This window comes from Ursus arctos, unplaced genomic scaffold, assembly GCF_023065955.2.
Source record: "Ursus arctos isolate Adak ecotype North America unplaced genomic scaffold, UrsArc2.0 scaffold_10, whole genome shotgun sequence".
Classification (NCBI taxonomy): Eukaryota; Metazoa; Chordata; class Mammalia; order Carnivora; family Ursidae; genus Ursus; species Ursus arctos.
Window position 1 is genome coordinate 78,723,119 of NW_026622764.1, and position 16,123 is coordinate 78,739,241.

Sequence of the window (16,123 nt, forward strand, 5' to 3'; positions counted from 1 at the left end):
GACACAAAGTAATCCCCTTCTGCTCAAGCTTGGTATGCTCATGGTGGGGACTGGCCACTCCTCGGCCCTACTGCCAAGGGCTCAGCTCACCCGTCAAATACAGAGATCACTATCCAGTCATGCCCACTGGAATGGTACTTGGTTCTTGGCTTGTCACTCTAAACCCCAGACCCAGACTCCTCTCAACTGAAAGAAGAGGAGGAAATGAAGGGAAGGGAAAGAAAAAGATCATATGCTGTTCCTTTCCTGAAGAGTATGTCCTTCCATACAACTTGAGCCATGAAAAATCAAACCAAGGGTCAAAGACTTAGTGAGCTCTCCCTTCCCCCGGCTCTCATGCCACTGTAAAACAGGCAACCCAGGGTCAAGGACTCACCTGCTGACATGGCCATAGTGGTCCCAGCCACCATGCCCATGGTGACGCCGTTGCCTCTAGGTGGAGGGATGGGAGCAGGGTACACCGTCGCCGGCATGCCATTGGGCTGCACCACTGTGGTGTGGTGGATGACGTGAGGGGGTGCTGCATACAGAGGCTGTGTGTAGTACGTGCCTTGCTGTGGAAAAGAGGAGAGACAACTGCCACAGGGCTCCACACCCCATGGATCAGAGCCCAGACAGAACCAACCCTTCCCATATGCACAGTGCCCATGAGCACCGCTGTAAGACCCACAGCACACCCCAGGCATACCTGCGCATAGGGGCTCTGCTGGGGGTAGGCACTTCGCACAGGGTACACAGCGGTCTGGTAGGGGTTGGGGGAGGAGGAGTATGGTGGCACTGCCCCGCTGGTGGGGGAACAGGACACTTTGTAAGGTGTGCCAGGAGTGTAACCTGAAACAAAGAAGCCAATGGCTGTGAAAAACCCAGAGCTTCTCCTCTAAGGTCAGGAACAAGACAAGGATGTCCACTCTCACCACTGTTATTCAACTTGGTACTGGAAGTTCTAGCCACAGCAGTCAGACAAGAAGAAATAAAGGCATCCAAAATGGTAAGGAGGAAGTAAAACTGTCTCTATCTGCAGATGCCACGACACTACACACTGAAAACTCTAAAGACTCCATCAAAAAAACTATTAAATAAATTTAATAAAACTATAGTACACGAATATACAGTAACTTGTTGCGTTTCTACACACTAATAACAAAGTAGCAGAAGAGAAATTAAGAAAACAGTCCCATTTACAACTGTACCAAAAAGAATAAGATACCTAGGAATAAATTTAACCAAGGAGGTGGAAGACCTGTGCTCTGAGAACCGATGGAAAAAAACTGAAAACACCACAAACAGAAAGATACACCACACTCATGAACTGGAAGAATATCATCAAAATGTCCACACTACCAAAAGCTATACACAGATTCAATGCAATTCCTATCAAAATACCAGTAGTGTTTTTCACAGAATTAGAACAAACAATCCTAAAACTTGTATGTGGAACCACAAAAGACCTCAATAAAACCGCTTTCTAAAAGTGAGAGGGGCTCCTGGGTGGCACAATCAGTTAAGCATCCAACTCTTGGTTTTGGCTCAGGTCATGATCTCAGGGTCATGAGACTGAGCCCCGCTTCAGGATCCTCACTCAGGGGAGAGTCTGCTTGAAGATTCTCTACCTCTCCTTCTGCCCCTCCCCCAACCTCTCTCTAAAATAAATCGTCAAAAAATTTTTAAAAAAGTGTCTGAGAAACTATTTCTCATTCTTTACAAGACAAGGGCTCACTCACACTTAGTTCATGGAAGTGTCAGATAGTACAACTTCTCATAAAGCTAGAGAAATACTTCCCATAGGACCCAGCAATTCACGTTCAGGTATCTGCCCTAGAAGAATGAAAACACACATCCACAACAGGACTTATAAAAACTGTTCACAAAATTTATTCATAATAGTCAGAAATTGGGAAATAATTCAAATGTTCATCAAAAGGAAAATGGATAAATTATGATACATCCAAATAAAAAAAACTAAGTATCAAAAGGAAAAAACACAAATCTCAAACCATGCTGAACAATTAAAAGACAACAGACACACAGGAGAGCACACACTGTATGATTTTATTTTCAGTACATAGCATATAAATACACCTACGGAGGGAGAAATGGGAGGGGTAGTTTGGAGAAGGCAGAACAAAAGCATCTGGGATGATCAAAGTGCTTGGTATTTTCTTTCAGGTGTGATTACATGAGTACATACAATTGTCAAAATCTAACTGAACACTTAATACATGGGTGTTTGTGTACAAATTATACCTCAAGTTTAAAAAATAAGCTGAGTGGTGCACATGGGTCACTCACTTGGGCGTCTGATTGTTGATTCTGGCTCAGGTCACGATCTCAGGGTCCTGAGATCAAGCCCTATGTTGGGTTCTGCGCGCACTGGGGAGTACGTTTGAGATTCTGTCATTCTCCCTCTGCCCCCCAGACCCAGCTCACACATGCACACTCTCTCTCAAATTAAAAAACAAAAACAAGCTGAGTATTAAAAAATTAAAATTAGAAACATTTACATTATCAGACTGTGGTTAGAAGTGTACATATATTTTGTTTTTAATTTAAAGGAAAGAAAGAGAATGAATGACTCCCAGGAATTTAAGATTTATTTCTTTATTGGGGACGAGGGGCAGAGGGAGAATCTCAAGCACACTCCCGCTAAGGGGTGGAGGCCAACAATGAAGGGCTTGATCTCATGACCCTGAGATCATGACCTGAGCCAAAATCAAGAGTTAGATGCTTAACCGATTGAGCCACCCAGGTGCCCCGAAATACACCAGTTTTATTTTATTTCCTTACCTATATATTTTCTTACTTATATATTTACTTACTTAAGTAATTCTATTAGCCAAAGTATAGTACATCATTAGTTTCAGATGTAGTGTTCAATAATTCATCAGTTACATTATAACACCCAGTGCTCATCACATCACGTGCCCTCCCTTAATGCCCATCACCCAATTATCCATCTCCCTGTCCACCTCCCCTCCAGCAACCCTCAGTTTGTTCCTATAGTTAAGAGTCTCTCACATTTTTTGTCCCTCTCTGAAGACTTCCCATTCACTTTTCCCTCCTTTCCCCTATGATCCTCTGTGCTGTTTCTTATATTCCACATGAGTGAAACCATATAAACATCTTTCTCTAATTGACTTATTTAGCTCAGCATAATACCCTCCAGCTCCATGCACATCCATGTAATTAAATTATAAGTATTCATCTTTTCTGATGGCTGAGTAATAGTCGTGTGTGTGTGTGTGTGTGTGTGTGTGTGTGTGTAACATCTTTATCCATTCATCATCCGTCAATGGACATCTCAGCTCTTTCCACAGATTCACTACTCTGGACACTGCTGCTATTATAAACACTGAGGTGTGCAGGTGCCCCTTCAGATCACTACATTTGTATCTTTGGGGTAAATACCTAGTAGTGCAATTGATGAGATGTAGGATAACTGTATTTTTAACTTCTTGAGGAATCTCCATACTGTTTTCCAGAGTGACTGTACCAGCTTGCAAAAGAACCAACAATATAAAAGGGATGACCTTGCCATCTGTTGTTTCCTGTCTTGTTAAGTTTGGCCATTCTGACTGGTGTGATCATTGTGGTTTTGATTCGTATTTCCTGATGCTGAGTGACGCTGAGCATTTTTTCATGTGTCTGTTTCATGTGTATGTCTTCTTTGGAAAAATGTCTATTCATGTCTTCTGCCCATTTCTTGACTGGATTATTTGTTTTTAGGGTGCTAAGTTTGAAAAGTTCTTTATAGATCTTGGATACTAGCCCTTTATCTGATTATGTAACTTGCAAATACCTTCTCCCATTCCGTAGGCTGCCTTTTAGTTTTGTCAAGTTTCCTTTGCTGTGCAAGCTTTTTCACTTGATCAAATAGTTTATTTTTGCTTCTGTTTCCCTTGCCTTAGGAGATGTGTCTAGCAAGAAGTTGCTGCAGCCGAGGTTGAACAGGATGCTGTCTGTGCTCTCCTCTACGATTTTGAGGAATTCCCATCTCCCATTTAGGTCTTCATCCATTTTCAGTTTATGTCTGTGTATGGTGTAAGAAAATGGTCCAGTTTCATTCTTCTACATGTGACTGTCCAATTTTCCCAGCACCATTTATTGAAGAGACTGTCCTTTTGCCACTGGCTATTCTATTCTGCTTTATCAAAGATTAGTTGTCCATTGCTTTGAGGGTCCATTTCTGGGTTCTCTATTGTATTCCACTGATCTATGTGTCTGTTTTTCTTTTTTTTTTTTTTTTTAAGATTTTATTTATTTATGTGACAGAGAGACAGCCAGCGAGAGAGGGAACACAGCAGGGGAGTGGGAGAGGAAGAAGCAGGCTCCCAGCGGAGGAACCCGATGTGGGACTCGATCCCGGAATGCCGGGATCACGCCCTGAGCCAAAGGCAGACACTTAACGACTGTGCTACCCAGGCACCCCTATGTGTCTGTTTTTCTGACAGTACCATACTGTCTTGATAATCACAGGTTTGTAATATAGCCTGAAATCTGGATTGTGAGGCCACCAATTTTGGTTTTCTTTTTCAACATCCCTCCAGCTATTCAGGGTCTTTTCTAGTTCCATACAAATTTTACGGCTATTTGTTCCAACTCTGTGAAAAATGTCGATGGTATTTTGATAGGCATTGCACTGAATGAGAAGACTGCTCTGGGTAGCACAGACATTTTAACAATATTTTTCTTCCAATCCATGAGCATGGAATGTTCTTCCATATCTTTGTGTCTTCCTCAATTTCTTTCACAAGTGTTCCGTAGATTTTTCAATACAGATCGTTTACCTCTTTGGTTAGGTTTATTCCTAGATATCGTAGGGTTTTGGTGCAATTGTAAATGGGACTGATTCTTTAACTTCTTTCTTCTGCCTCATTGTTAGTGTATAAAAATGCAACTGATTTCTGTGCATTGATTTTATATCCTGCCACGTTGCTGAATTTCCATGAGTTCCACCAATTTTGGGGTGGAGTCTTTTGGGTTTCCCACATCAAGTGTCATGTCATCTTGGAAGAGTGAGTGTTTGACTTCTTTGCCATTTGAACGCTTTTTATTTCTTTTTGTTGTCTGATTGCTGTGGCTAGGAATTCTAGTACTACAACAGTGGTGAGAGTGGGCATCACTGTCGTGTTCCTGACCTCAGGGGGAAAGCTCTGAATTTTTCCCCATCGAGAAGGATTTCCCAGTGGGCTTTTCGCAGAAGGATTTTATGATACTGAGGTATGTTCCCTCTTTCCCTACATTGTGGAGAGCTTTAATCAAGAAAGGATGCTGTATTTTGTCAAATGCTTTCTCTGCATCAATTGAGAGGATCACATGGCTCTTGTCCTTCCTTTTATTGATGTGATGTATATCACATCGATAGATTTGCTAATGTTGAACCACCCTTGTATCCCAGGAATAAATCCTACTTGGTCGTGGTGAATAAACCTTTTAATGTATACCGAATCCTACTGGCTAGTATCTTGGTGAGAACTGTGGCATCCATGTTCATTGGGGATATTGGTCTGTAATTCTCCTTTTTAGTGGGGGTCTTTGGTTTTAGGATCAAGGTAATTCTGGCCTCATAGAGGCCAGGTATGGAAGTTCCTTCCATCCCTATTTTTTGGAAGTTTCAGAAAAACAGGTATCAATTTTTCTTAAAATGTTTGGTAGCATTCCCCTGGGGAGCCATCCAGCCCTGGACTCTTGTTTGTTGGGACACTTTTGAAATTATTGATTCAATTCCTTTGCTGGTTATGGGTCTGTTCAGGTTTTCTTATCTCTTTGTGCTTCAGTTTTGGTAATTTGTGTTTCTATGAATGAATCCATTTCTTCGATTGCCTAATGTGTTGGCATATAGTTGTTCATAATATGTTCTTAAAACTGTATTTCCTCGGTGTTGGTCATGATATCTCCTCTGTTATTCATGATTTTATTAATTTGGATCCTTTCTCTTTTCTTTTTGATAAGTTTGGCTAGGGGTTTACTGATCTTAGTAATTCTAGAGCCAGCTTCTAGTTTCACTGATCTGTTTAACTGTTCCTTTGGTTTCTATTTCATTGATTTCTGCTCTAATCTTTATTATTTCTCTTCTCGTGCCTGGTTTAGGTATTATTTGCTGTTACTTATCCAGCTCCTTTAGGTGTAAGGTCAGCATGTGTATTTGAGACTTTTCTAATTTTTTGAGAACAGCTTGTATTACTACGTACTTCCCTCTTAGGACTGACTGCCTTTGCTGCATCCCAAAGGTTTTGAACAGTTGTGTTATTTTCATTTGTTTCCATGAATTTTTAAAATTCTTAATTTCCTGGTCAACCCATTCGTTCTTTAGTAGGATGCTCTTTAACCTCGAAGTGTTCTGAGTTCCTTCCAAATTTCCTTTTGTGACTGAGTTCAAGTTCCAAAGAACTGTGGTCTGAAAATATGCAGGGAATAATCCCAATCTTTTGGTACCACCTGAGACCTGATTAGTGACCCAAGGCATTAGTCGTGATCTCCCCTCTTTCATTCATGATTTCATTAATCTGGGTCCCTTCTCTTTTCTTTTTGATAAGTCTGGCTAGGGATTTATCGATCTTACTAATCCTTTCAAAGAACCAGACTCTAGTTTCACTGATCTCTTCTATTTTTTGTTTTTGGTTTTTTTTTTTTTTTCATTTCTGTATCATTGATTTCTGTTCTGTTCTTTATTATTTCTCTTCTCCTGATGGATTTAGGCCTTATTTGCTGTTCTTTTTCCAGCTCCTTTAGGTGTAAGGTTAGGTTGTGTATTGGAAACTTTTCTTGTTTCTTGAGGAAGGCCTTCCCACTTAAGACCACCTTTGCTGCATCCCAAAGGTTTTGGACTGTTGTGTTTTCATTTTCATTTGCTTCTATGTATATTTTAATTCTTCAATTTTCTGGTTGATCCATTCATTCTTTAGTGGGACGTTCTTTAACCTCCATGTATTTATGCTCCATCCACATTTCTTCTTGTGGTTGACTTCAAGTTTCATGGCACTGTGGTCTGAAAATATGCAGGGAATAACCCGTCTTTTGGTACCAGCTGAAACTTGATTTGTGACCCAGTATGTGATCTATTCTGGAGAATGTTCCATGGGGACTTGAGAAGAATGTCTATTCTGTTCCTTTAGGATAGAATGCTCTGTATATATCTGTGAGGTCCATCTGGTGGACCTTCACAGTGTCATTCAAAGCCCTTGTTTCTTTATTCATCTGCTTAGAAGATCTGTCCATTGCAATGAGAGGGGTGTTAAAGTCCCCTACTCTTATTGTATTATTGTCGATCTATTTCTTTGATTTCATTATTTGAAATAATAATGTTTCCCTTGTTTCCTTATCGATCTTCTGCTTAGATGATCTGTCCATTGCTGTCAGTGGGGTGTTGAAGTCCCCTAGTATTACTGTATTATTGTCAATGTGTTTCTTTAATTGGTTTATATAACTGGCTGCTCCCAAGTTAGGAGGATAAATATTTATAATTGTTAGATCTTCTTGTTGGATAGACCCCTTAAGTATGATACGGTGTCCCTCTTCATCCCTACTACAGCCTTTGGTTTAAAATCTAATTTGTCTGATATTAGGATTGTTACCCCAGCTTTCTTTTGAGGTCCATTAGCATGGTAAATCGTTCTCCACCCCCTCACTTTCAATCTGGAAGTGTCTTTAGGTCTAAAATGAGTCTCAGCTTATGGATGGGTCTTGCTTTTTTATCCAATCTGATACCCTGTGTCTTCTGATTGGAGCATTTAGCCCATTTACATCCAGAGTAACTACTGAAAGATACGAATTTAGTGCCAATATATTACCTGTAAAGTCCCTGTTTCTGTAGACTGTCTCTGTTTTCCTTCTGGTTACTTTTTTTTTACTTTTGGGCTCCCTCATTGCTTACAGGATACCCTTTAGTATTTCTTGCAGGGCTAGTTGAGTGATCACAAATTCTTTTAGTTTGTTTGTCCTGGAAGCTCTTTATCTCTCCTTCCATTCTGAATGGCAGCCTTGCTGGATAAAAGTATTGTTGGCTGCATGTTCCTCTCATGCCATGCCTCTGTGGATAGGTCTGCTGCCAGTCTAATGTTTCTACCATTGTAAGTTAAGGCGCTCTTGCCTCAAGCTGCTTTCAGGATTTTCTCTTTATCTCTGAAATTTGCAAGCTTCACTATATGTTGGGGTGTTGACCTATTTTTACTCATTTTGAGGGGTGTTCTCTCTACCTCTTGGATTTGAATACCTGTTTCCTTCCCCAGATTGGGGAAGTTGTCAGCTATGATTTTCTCAAACGTACCTTCTGTCCCTCTCTCCTCTTCTGGGATTCTAATATTGTTTCACTTTATGGTATCGCTGATTTCTTGAAGTCTCCCCTCATGGTCCATTTAGTTGTTTTTCTCTCTTTTCCTCATCTTCTCTCCTTTCCATCATCTTGTCTTCTAAGTCACTAACTCTCTCTTCTGCCTCATTTACCCTAGCAGTCAGAGCATCGATTTTAGACTGCATCTCAGTTAAACCATTTTTAAATTCAGCCTGATTAGATTTTATTTCTGCTCTAAGAGATTTTCTAGAGTCTTTTATGCTTTTTTTCATGCCCCAGTTTATAACAGTTATCCTGAATTCCAGCTCTGACATTTTATGTCCATATCGAATTACATCTGTGGCTGAGAGTACTACCTCTGGTTCTTTCCTTTGTTTTGAATTCCTCTTTCTACACATTTTGCCCAGAGAAGAATAAATAAGAGAACAAGATCAAAAATATCAACCATGACCCAAGCAAGATACACACCAGACAAATCCAAAGAGGTTAGAAACCAAAAAAAAAAAAAAAAAAAAAAGAAAAAAAAAAAAGGAAAAAAAAGAGAGAATATAATCTCCCAGATGGACAAAACAGGGTGATCCACTTGGTCCTAGGTGTATTTTGGTCTGTTAGAGGACACTAAAGCCCAAATTTGTAAAGAAAGCAAAACTTAGATATGTATATATAAAAATAAAATTGAATACAGTGAAAGGAAGCCAAAAATGAAGAATATAAAATGTAAATGTAAAAAAGAAAGTTCAAAAAAAAAACTTAAAAAGAGATGATAAAATAAGAAACTGAAAAGAAAAAAAAAGAAAATTTTAAACTGAAGGATAAAAGAATCATGAGAAAGAAACCTCAAATTCTATTTATAATGCTATCTCCCCCTAGTGCTGGAGTTTTGCAGTTTTGTGTGCTTGGTAAACTTGGTATTCCCCCTTAAGTTCCAGCTGGCCTCCTGGGGGAGGGGCCTGCTGAGCTGATTCTCAGGTGTCTTTGCCTGGGTGGAGTTGTACCGCCCCTTACAAGGTGGATGGGCTCAGTCAGGTAAGCTGCTTCAGATTGTTCTAAGTGGCTTTTGTTCCCTGAAGGTTTTCCCTGCTGCTTTAAAGGATGAAAATAAAAATGGCCACACCCCATCTCCAGCCCCAGAGCTGAAAGATCACTGTCCTCTCTCTTCAGTAAACCCTCAGGGAAAAGCAGTGTTCAATTCTGTGTGCCCCAAACTCTACAGACTCCTGTGGTACACACCTGTGCAGATCCTCACAGGAGGTGGAAGGAGGGTTCCTTGCCACTTGCAGGGCACCCACATGGAGAGCAGTCGCCCGATCCAGTCCCGGTTCGCAGTTAATGATAAACCAAGCTGAGAGCCCACTCCCGGGCTCGCTGACCGTAGCAGGTCTCCCCCCTCCAGTGCTTGGGAATTCTGCCGGCTCAAGCATCTCCATTCCTTCTGACCCCATGGATCCTGAGACCACACTGTCCCACCTAGGATTCTGCCCCACTTTGCCAACCTGAGCACCTTTCAGGAAGGGACGTCCCTCACAGAAGCAAACTTCTACAAATTCCGATTCTGCACTCTGCTGCTATATAACTTTCCGGTAGCCAGCTTATGGAGGCTCCCTCCCCCCACCATTTATCATCTTCCACTATATCCCCTCAGATTCACTTCTCCACAACTTCTACACCTTGCAAAAAGTGGTCATTTTTCTCTTTGTAGAATTCCACCAATTCTTTTTACATGTCAGGTTGAATTCACAGGTGTTCAGAATGATTTGATAGTTATCTAGCTAAATTCAAAGGACCAGAGGAAACGAGGTCCCCTACTCTTCCACCATCTTGCCTCCCTCTCTGCACCCGTTTTCAATGATGCTTTTTCTAAGCCACAAGAAAAAATCCCCCTTTTCTACAAGGATCAAGTCAGTCCTAGAGGTCCTTCTTACAACTGTTATGTAGGTTCACTCCCCAAAATGCCCTGCATGGCATACATTACAAAGATGCAAAGATACTATTGCCCAAAATGTCACACAGTCATAGGTAGCAGCGCGGGTACAACCCCAGATCTGGCTGTGAGTCCTGACTCCTTTGCCCAAACCAGGCAACTCCCAGGCTCAGCTGCTTTCTGTTTGAAGAGTAAAAATATCTTCCCAGGTTTTACTATATTATTCTGAAGTTCATTTTAACTGTTATGTTAACTGTAAGTAAAAACAACAAATAGCCACTCTGCTCAGTTGCAGTGCTTCCATCACCATGACTGGTCACAAGTATGCCAATCATGCACCAGCATCTCACGGATCCCAAACTGATAAACTGATTTAGAAAAAGCAGCAGCTCCCTGAAGAAGTGAAAACACACAAGCAATTAATTCATGACCTGGAGAAAAAAGTGGAGAAAACAAAGCCTTTAAAAGCCTATCACTATTCTTAATAAGAAAGTCCAAGACCATTTTGTCACTATTCAAACTGCAGAAAGAGCGTGGAGCTTGGACTGCATACAAAATGGAAGCTGCCAACCTGAACAAGCTTCCGGAAATACAGTATAAAACCAAAACAAGGAAGACCTAGGCATACAGCCCTCCACAGAGAGATTCTGATTCAGAAGCACTGCTTTAACCAACCACACCCACTAAAAAAGGTGAAGTCCTTCACTCACAACCAATGAATAGTCAACCTACAATGCCGTTCATTTCTAATGGAGGCCCGAGGCCTACTGCTGCAGAAATCCCTCCAGTTGGCCCTAGGTCTCTTAATCATCTAAAGGTATCTTGTAACACCTGCCTCATATGTATGCTTTGCTGATGATGATATGACTCCACGTCTATGTATATGCACCTGTCAGAATGCAACCGAATGGTACACTTAAAATGTATGCATCTTATATGGAAATTTCACCTAAAAGAAAACAAAATTAGTACTGCAAATACTAATGATATGTACACTGGACTACATGGGGTGAAGTGTATTAATGTCCCAACTTACTCTGAAACACATCAAAAAACAAGATGCACTGCAGGTAGAGGGAGGGATACACATGTGATACAAGTAAAATGTTAATTTTCAAAGTTGATTTTAGGAGTGCCTGCCTGGCTGTCGGTGTACCATATGACTCCTGAGCTTGGGATCAAGAGTCCAAGCCCCACATGGGGGGTAAAAATTACTTAAATAAAACTAAAAAAATAAAAGACTTTTAAAGGTTTAATGGTGGGGTGCTGGGGTTGCTCAGTCGGTTAAGTATCTGACTCTTGATTTCAGCTCAGGTCATGTGCTCAAGGTCGTGACATTGAGCCCTGTGTGGGGCCCTGCACTAGGCATGGAGCCTGCTTAAGATTCTCTCTCTCCCTCCCCACCCCACTCTCGCATACACTCTTAAAAAAAAAAAAAGTTTAATTGTGGAATCTTGGCACTGTGAACTTTTTTTTCAGTTTCTCTGTATACCGAAAAATTTCACAATAAAAATGTTGGAAAAACGGTCACCTACTATTTCTACTAATGACAGCAATGATTTTTTTATAAGATGTATTTATTTATTTGAGAGAGAGAGAGAGAGAGAGAGAGAGAGAGTATGAGGGGGAAGGACAGAGGGAGAAGCAGCGAGAATCTTAAGCAGACTCTGTGCTGAGTACAGAGCCCAACCCGGGCCTCCACCTTATGATCCCGAGATGATGATGTGCACAGAAACCAAGAGCTGGACGCTCAACGGACTGTGCCACCCAGGTGCCCCAGCAATGATTTCTAATATGCTATCTTTCTGCATATTTTTGTAACTGTGAGTTATGTCCTAATACTAACCAGAAAATTTACTTTGTTTTCTTGTACAGATACTTTCTAACCAACACTCAAGACAAAATCAGTTTCAAGGACAACAAACATGTCCCCCAGTTAAAACTGAGTATGTGCCAGGCATCTTCCTTCTTTTGTTTTATATAGCATTAGCTTCAACGTATCACACAGAACCTCAACAGGAAACCGAAAATACAAACACACACACCTCTCATAGTATCCAAAACTGACATGGCCTCTCTAAAATAATTTTTAGACTTGTCAACCACTCACAATATAAAACCAAATACAGAGGTGCCTGGGTGGCTCAGGTGGTTAAGGGTCAGCCTTCGGCTCAGGTTATCCTCCTAATCTCAGGTCGTGAAATCGAGCCCCACATTAGGCTCCCTGGTCAGTGCGGAGTCCACCTCCCCCCACTCATGCTCTCTCACACACTCTCTTTCAAATAAATAAATGAAATTAAAACACACATACACACACAAAGTACATTCACTGCAAGGTCTTTTAAATACAGTAACAGCTTTCCAGACTATCCTTTCCTAAAGACCATCCATACCAATGCAACCCAGACAACAAAATGATTAGAACCTTTCTCCTTTCCCTCTTACCAAAAGTCAGTCACCACTAGCTAACTTCTCAGGGAAAAATTCATGCATAAGGCCACTGTTCTTAGACTGCTAACTGTGAGGTGCCAAAAGCTTTTTATATCCAAATAGATAATTTCTTCCAAAAGTACTGCATACCACACAAGATTTAATGTAAGTTTCTCATCATAAAAGATATTTAGAAAATTCAGAACAGTAGGGGCACCTGGCTCGCTCAGTCCGAGGAGTGTGAAACTCTTGATCTCGGGGTCATGAGTTCAAGCCCTGTGTTGGGTATAGAGATTACTTAAATAAATAAAAACTTAGAAAAAATACATTTTAAAAATATTTAAAAAGAAAAAAGAAAATTCAGAACATAAAATGTAGGCGAGAAGGAAAGACCTGCACCAAGACACAGCATCAAGAAATTTCAAAACATTGTAGACAAAAATACTACAGATTACCAAAAAGAAACCCAGGTTACAGTCAGTCAAGCATCAGCAAGGTATCACAATTCTCAGCAGCAACAATGGAAGCTGGAAAACAATTAAGCAATGTCCTCAAAATTCTGGGTGGAAATAACTGCTATCCTAGACTTCTATAACCAAACTATTAAAGTATGAGTGCAGAACAAAATGTTTTCAGACATGAAAAAATCTCGAAATTGTGACCCTCCCATACTACTGGGAGACGACTGAAGGAGTTTCTCCACTAAAACCAAAAGGTAAACTAAGAAAAAGACAAGGACTTGAATGGAAGGAAAAGACGTAAGAAATCCCTGAGATGTTGGAGAAGAACAACCCCAGGGTAAGGCTTAATCTAGGATATCAGGTCCAGGGAAGACAAGGCAGTTGCAGAAGAAAACAGCCACATATTCACCGAAGGATGCTCACAGGGTCCAATAACAGGGATAGGAAGGAGTGAGGTTACCTTTAAACTGTGTGCATGTAAACCTTTAATTTAAATAAAAGAAACAGATCCCATGACCCCACAACCTGGTAACATTTTAAGGCTTTTCTCTCCTATGTGGCTGCTGTAAGTGAAGTTTTTTTTTTTTTAAACAAACCTGGGGTCTTACTTCATGGACATAATTCAAATCTTCCCCAATTTATTCTCCACCCAGACATGCATGGCAACAACCAAGGAAGCTACTTCACCACTCTTAGCAACATTTTTCTCCCTTTAAAATGTGTGCTGGGGTGGGGGGATAGGTTAAATAGTTCATGGGTATTAAGGAGGGCACTTGTGTTGAAGCAGCAGGTGTTTTAAGTAGGTGATGAATCACTAAATTCTACACCTGAAACCAGTATTACACTGTTATGTTAACTGGAATTTTAAAATTTGAAAAGAAACAAAGATGAATATCCCCCAAATGTATGTTAATGTAGTGTTCAAACCACTTCTTAAATAGAGTTTATTATAAAGAACTGAATGTTTTCTTGAGGACTTCAGGTGATCATTGAAAATATTGTAGATACTGAGGACTGTAAATGGGAGAAGAGAAGCCTAAATGTGCAGCCTCAGGACCATGGGAGCCTGATTGTGTGCATGCTGCCTGCCAGAATCCTCAAATAACACAGCTGGCAGCATATCTTAATTCATTATACAAATGTCAAAAATGAAATAAGATAACTTTCCCAGGAGTGACAGTCACGATTTGAGCCACATCTAGCAAACTCCACACCCCAAATTCTTTCCAATATATTGCTCTGATTCCAAAAACAGACAGCCCACTCTGGCTGCATGGGTACTCAGCCTACTTCGCTTGTTCATGAGGATGAAATGAATGACATCTCCATCAGAGTAATGGAATCTTTCAGCGAAAGCCATGACATCTCATCACAAGGTTCTCTAAACCCTTGCTGTGTCACGCTTAGAAGAGCTAAGAAATAAGCAGTACAAGGAATGGCAAAGTGCTTTAAAAAGCCAATACACATCACCTGTACTACACATCAGCTTTGTCCACAAATCTGGTGCTAAAAGAACCAGAAGGCAGATTGAGAAAGAAGCAGAAATGGAGACAAACTTTTTTTTGCTTAACTTTTTTATATTGACAACTCTGGCTTGCTCATCAGGTAAGATGAAAGGCCCACTGAAATGGAAAACTTTAAAATTCACAATATCAAACATTGGGCAGATCCCAGAAACAGATGGGAGCACACCTATGGCCCAGACTCAAATCAGGTAGCTAGTAGCACTGCCGGACGTTGATGGAAACTTCAAAGTGCTTTTATTTTCTCATTTGCAAATTTCATACACATCTTTATCCCCAGCCTCTTCCCAGCTCATTTTTTATTCTCAGCTTATTTTGTTGTTTACAAATTTCACATACATCCTTATTACCAGTTTTCCCTAAAAATCAGAGGGTCTGACAATACTGGGCAGTCTGGCAGTTGACAACTCTCTGCCATCTATCAGCAGATGCCCCTTTGAACAAGGCAGGCCCTCTTGGCAGCCACCAATCCCAACAATCCCATTACTCCCACCTGCCTGCCCCACCTTCTTGGTTACAAAACCAACTTGAGAGCAGTCTTGGAAAAGTAGCAAGAAAGGACCCATCTCCCAAGAGAAGATAGAAGACACTGGTTCTACAGGTTGGCCTAAGGCACCCCAAAGAAGGAAGCTAACCAGGCCTAAAAACACCAAACTTCCTCTTGGGGGAGCACTGTACACTATGGGCAAGGAGAACAGCTTTGCCAGACTCAAACAAGCCTGAGGCTCTTTTTGTAAAAGAAAAAAAAGAGTTGGAATCTTTTAGTACATTTTTTCTTTAAAGATTTATTTGAGAGAGAGAGAACACGTGAGCATGCACCATGCACGGGGGGGGGGGGGGGGGGGGCACACAGGCAGCAGGAGAGGAGAGAATCCCAAGCAGACCCTGTGTTGAGCATAGAGCTTGATGCAGGGCTTGATCCCACAACCCTGAGATCACAATCTGAGTCAAAACCAAGAGTCAGACGCTTAACTGACTGCACCACCAAGGCAACCCTGCTTTTAGTACAATTTTATGTTAACTTGTACTCCAAGAAGAAAATGAATACAAGTGAGCTACCACGGAAAATTCTAGAATGTGCCATTTTATGGTGGCCTGCAACATGAGTAACAAACAATTCTTAAGCAAAAAAATGAACTTCAATCTATTCCTCCCATCATATACAAAAACTAAACCAAAATGGGCAACAGACTCAAATCTAAAACCTAAAACTATAAAACTTCTAGAAGAAAACAGGAGAATATCTTTGTGATTTGGGTTAGACAAACATTTCTTAGAAATGACACCAAACACATGACCCATAAATGAACAAAACGATGATCTGAAAATCATTAAATTTAAAAACTCTTGCTCTTGGGGCACCTGGCTGGCTCAGTCGGTAGAGCAAATGACTCTTGATCTTGGAGCTGTAAGTTCAAGCCCTACACTGGGTGTAGAGATTACTTACAAATAATCTTTAAAACAATAGCATAAATTACAAAATAAAAAATCTTGCTCTTTT

General features: G+C 40.8%; 1 protein-coding gene across 3 annotated transcripts in view; it reads right to left on the reverse strand.

The window, feature by feature from the left end:
* FAM168B (family with sequence similarity 168 member B) overlaps positions 1-16,123 on the reverse strand; it is a 40,731-nt gene that overhangs the window by 6,555 nt on the left and 18,053 nt on the right. For all 3 annotated transcript variants that reach the window (XM_026492921.4, XM_057309922.1, XM_026492920.4), the window contains exons 4-5: positions 689-831; positions 377-554 (exon numbers count right to left, since the gene is read on the reverse strand). In XM_026492921.4, coding sequence (XP_026348706.1) covers positions 377-554; positions 689-831 — 321 coding nt within the window. The remainder of the gene's footprint in view (positions 1-376; positions 555-688; positions 832-16,123) is intronic.